Source organism: Empidonax traillii, unplaced genomic scaffold (genome assembly GCF_003031625.1).
Source record: "Empidonax traillii isolate 1590-97213 ecotype Southwest subspecies unplaced genomic scaffold, ASM303162v1 scaffold136:size1122602, whole genome shotgun sequence".
Lineage (NCBI taxonomy): Eukaryota > Metazoa > Chordata > Aves > Passeriformes > Tyrannidae > Empidonax > Empidonax traillii.
This window is the reverse complement of record NW_020955329.1, coordinates 664451-668859: the sequence shown is the minus strand read 5'-3', so window position 1 is coordinate 668859 and position 4409 is coordinate 664451. Positions and strand designations below refer to the sequence as shown.

The 4409-nt window shown below is 51.0% G+C and overlaps 1 protein-coding gene across 1 annotated transcript in view; it reads left to right on the top strand.

Annotated features, from left to right (window-relative positions):
* Nucleotides 1-9: 9 nt before the first annotated feature.
* Nucleotides 10-4409, top strand: part of ZADH2 (zinc binding alcohol dehydrogenase domain containing 2) — an 8989-nt gene continuing 4589 nt past the window's right edge. The window contains exon 1 of the mRNA XM_027883900.1: nt 10-745. Within this exon, the coding sequence (XP_027739701.1) occupies nt 453-745 (293 nt within the window). The 5' untranslated portion in view covers nt 10-452. The remainder of the gene's footprint in view (nt 746-4409) is intronic.

Sequence of the window (4409 nt, the reverse complement as noted above, 5' to 3'; positions counted from 1 at the left end):
GCACCCCCTCCGATTTTTAAACCCCTTAGTCAGAGGCAGGGTGCAAAACTAAAAGCCGCCACCAGCAGCTTTAGGAGGCGGCTCGGCCCGCCGCACACCTGCCTCCCTGGCAGGCAGGGCAGGCGCGGGCAGGGGCAGGCGCAGCGCCGGCGGGACGGACGGCCGCGGCCGCGGGCCGGCCTCGCTCCTCGGCAGCGCCGGCGGCGGCAGAAGACGAGCGGCTGCTGCAGGGGGACCACCTCGCCGCTGCTCCTCCGGCGGCGTCTCCGTGCGGCGGAGGGGCCGACTGGGTGGGGAGGGACAGCCTCTGCGGCGCGGGGGCTCTGTTTACCTACACACATAGCTGCGAGAGGGGAGTTACTCTTGCTGGCGGGTCCTGCGAGCTGCCTGGAGGATCCCGAGCCGGAGTTCTCCCGAGCGAGCGGGGCGGGAGAGGAGAGCCGAGGCAGGGCATGAGTTTTAGCGCGAAAAGCGGCGCTTTGCTGAGCTCCCGGGCAGCGCGGTGGTGGTGGCGGCGGCGGCAGCCCGGTCCCGCCTGGTCCTACTTCGGTGGCAGCTGGTCGCGGCCCATCCTGGACATGTCCTACTCCCGTCACTTTCTGGATTTCCAGGGCTCGTCCATCCCCAGCTCCATGAAGAAGCTGGTGGTGACTAAGCTGAGCCAAAACTTCAGGGAAGCGGTCACTCTGCAGCAGGACGCGCCCGTGCCACTCCCGGGAGACGGAGACCTCCTTGTCAGGAACAGGTGAGCCCCCCCCCCCCCCCCTCCTCCGCGGCGGCCCCCGCCGACTTCTGGCACCTTGTGGCCTGCTCCTTCCCACAGGCTCCCTCACTTCGGAGACCGGCTCCAAAGTCGTACCAGCCGCCATCTGGCGACTGTTAATTTAATTTTGTTGTTGTTGTTGTTGTTGTTTTGAACGGCTGGTGCTACAGCCCGGTTGCCCTGTCCACGTGTGTGAGGGTGACACTTCCTCCTCCTCTTTCCGTGGCGGGGGTGGGGGTGTGTCTGTCTTTCTGTCTGTGCGCGCTGCTCCCGGCGTGCGCCTGCCCGAAGGAATCGAAACACCCCAGGGCCCCTGTGCCAGGGGGTGGGGCGGCGGGAGAAGAGGCAAGTTCGGTGAGCGCCGAGGAGGGAGGGAGGGAGGGAGACGCCGGGAAGCGCTCGCAGAGCCCCTCCCAGGCCTCTGCCCGGGCTCGTTACACGAACGTAGTACCCCGGGGTGCGAGCGGGTCCACATCGCACCCGCACAGTCCCACGGGGGACGCTGACGCGCAGTGCCCCGGCACCGCCGTGGGCGTGCGGGACCGCACCAGCCGCTCTTGCCGCTCTCCTTCCTTGCACCCGCCAGCCGCTCGCCTCCGTCCATCCATCCATCCCTCCATCCCTCCATCCCGCCGTGACTCACCGGGGAGGCCGCGGGCCGCGCCCGGCGCCACCCCCGTCCCTGCGCGCCAAAGGCGGGCGGCGGGAGGGGGCAGGGCGGCCCTCGGCATCCCTAGGCGGGACGAGAGCCCGCGGTTGTTGGCGGCTTTCGGAGTGGAGCCGGATAGGGGGAAGAGTGAGGAGGTGACATTTTTGCTTAGCGTAACGCGCCGTAAATCCCACGCCCGGCACGGTGCCCAGCTCGCCGTGAAAGGAAGACTCCCGAGGACAAAATGTGTCTTCCCGCAGCTGGCTCCATAAAAACCTGCTCGTTCTCGGTGGCTCCTTCCTAGACGCCGTGGTTCCTTGCACTTAAACTAAGCGTTTTAAAGTTGAGAGGCTTCTCTGCTCACGAGGGGAAGCTGAAACTCTGGGAACTTTGGAGCTGACTGCGTGGCTGGCAGCACTCTAAGGTTCTTGTCAAGCAAGGAAATCGTAGTAACACATCGTTTGCCATGCTCTCCGTGGGAGCTTAAAGATGTGAAGAAGCACTAAGTTGCCTTAAGAACAATGCTGTAAGTTACATTAAGGCAGCGTGTGACACTGTGTGTATGTGTAACATACATGTATTTGTCCATATATAACACATAAATACACATTTAGAGGGGGCAAGGAGAAAGAAGAGCAGAGACTCCTCCAGGAGCTCAGGAGAAAGCAGCTGTGGCACTTTAATCCAATGCTGATATCTCCCACTAGGATTTCTGAGACCAAAATTCCCTCCCAACCTCAAAGTCTAAAACATTGTGTTGCTGTATCCACTAATGACCATGGAACAGTAATGGCATGAAACAGCCATCCAGTTGAAGTTAAAATTCCTTTTTGTGGAAGAGGTTGAAAGACTTGAGATGCAAGTAGTAAGTTTCGGGTAATGCAAAGCAGAGTGACATCCGTGTTTCTCAAATCCCCTCCCCTTGATATATGCACTTGGAGTCTTTCTCATCCCACCTCCACCCTCCTGTAAATTTTTAGTTTCATATATATATATATATATATATATTTATATATATATATCTGTATCTTCCAGTGTAACTCTTCCCTTCTCCCTGTCCTCCCTACCTTTGCTGGGTGGGCTCCCTGGGTGCTTGTGGGATGTGTGCACACAGGCTGGAGCTGGTCCACAGATTCGGGCTAGCAGTTACTGGGTTTTAACACATCAGCCTGTTACACACATGTTCTTGTACTGGCACACATGCATGAGTGAGGATGGAGGGGAGGGAGAGGTGAACGATGAAGTCTAGCTTAAAAGTTCTTACGTTTTGTATTATTTGTGTAATTTCTTCTCTATTTACTATTATTTTCTGGAGAATATCACTGAAGACACAGGATCACATTACTGTAAGACATTTGCTTTATGCGAGCTGCAGCAGGAAGCAAGTTCTGAATGTTTCCCCCTCTCTTGTCATTCTGGGGAAGCATTATCTCATCCTAGAAGGATGAGTCCCTGACTCTATTTTGTTAGAAAAAAAGGACAAACAAAAAACCCCAAGCCCTAAACACAACTATAGATTTTCTAATAGGTAGAAGCACACAATTAAAAACAAAACAATAAAGGACTTTGAGTTCCAAGAGGGCATTTGCGGATTTGTTCATTTTAGTCCCAGTCACGCCCATGAATAGTATTAATTGCTTTGAGCTTTTCATGCAAAACAATCCTCATTCACCACAATAAAATCTGTTTGGGGATTTATGGGAATGGGAAATTAAAATCTGTGTATAGATTGATATTTTAAAATAAGAGGCAGTTAGGGGGAACTTTCTTCTCTGTTAGAGAACTAAGGCAGCAACTCTTCTTTTTTATACAGAAAAAAATCCATCTTTTATACAAAAATCCTGCAAGAGTAGAAATCAGCTAGGGCAATTTTTTTTTTTTTTACTTTGATTCTGTGTAGGAGAGGAGACAGGAGAAAAGGTGGTAAATTGTTAATGAAGCCATTTAAGTTTCTTATGTCTGTTTGTCCTGTTTTGGGGGAGGAAGCGGGGCAAGGGCAAGTGTGGAAGCAAGAGTTCTCTGTTTTATTGCAGGAGAAGGACCCAAAGGCTGTGACGATTTGGTCCTTCTTAAAGTTGTTGGGGGATTTTCAAGATTTTCTTGAGGAAGTGACATATTTCCAAAATAACTGTAAGGATTTGCTTCTGCCTTGGAAGATGGAAACAAAGTTTATAGGAAAGGGAGTAAGAGGGGTTGGGAAAGTTTTTTTGAACCAGGAGACTAATGGATCACAGTGGGAAAAAGTGGAGGACTATTCCTGCTGAGTGTTTGGTTTAAATAATGTTTTTCTTGCATAGTACTGGTTTGGATGACTTTGTTTTGTCTGTGCTTAAGGCTGTGCTGCTGGTTTTCAGTGTCTCGTGCTTTGTTGTGGTACTAAAAGCAGCATTTCTTCCCCTCGGCAGTGTCCTCCTGTTTTCTGTAATAAACAGTACGAGGGGGTTCAACACTGTTGAGTATAAATAAAACGGGTGACTCAAAGTGTGTAATAATTTTTTAAAAAGCCAATATAAAGCTTTTTTCGCCCCCCCCCCCCCTTCAGGTTTGCATCTTGAGATGTGAGGAGCACCTCAATTAGAAACTTCTAAATTAAAGAATAGATTTAAAGGTAGAAAGTAAGTCAAGGCAATATAAAAGGTCTTAAAACCCACCAGCACCCGAAGTAGTTGTTACTTCTGTGCTTTCTCCTTTCCTCAGTCTCAGAAGTTAATAAACTGATTTTCAAGTTGTAATTCATGCTTTTTCTTACTTTTAAAAGCAAAATAATCTAAGAAACTGCAGGCACATCCTCCCCACCTCACTTCTGTCAGCTGGAATGACAAGGCAGATTAGACACTATGTTTTAATCCAGACGGTGTGTACAATCGTTTTAATGCGCAAGGAATTTAACAGACTAAACAATCTTGTAAAAAAAAAAAAGGGGGGGGGGGCAGCAGCCTGTACAATGCGAACAGGAGTTTTGAGTTTACACACAATAAAAATGAGTTGAAAAAAATT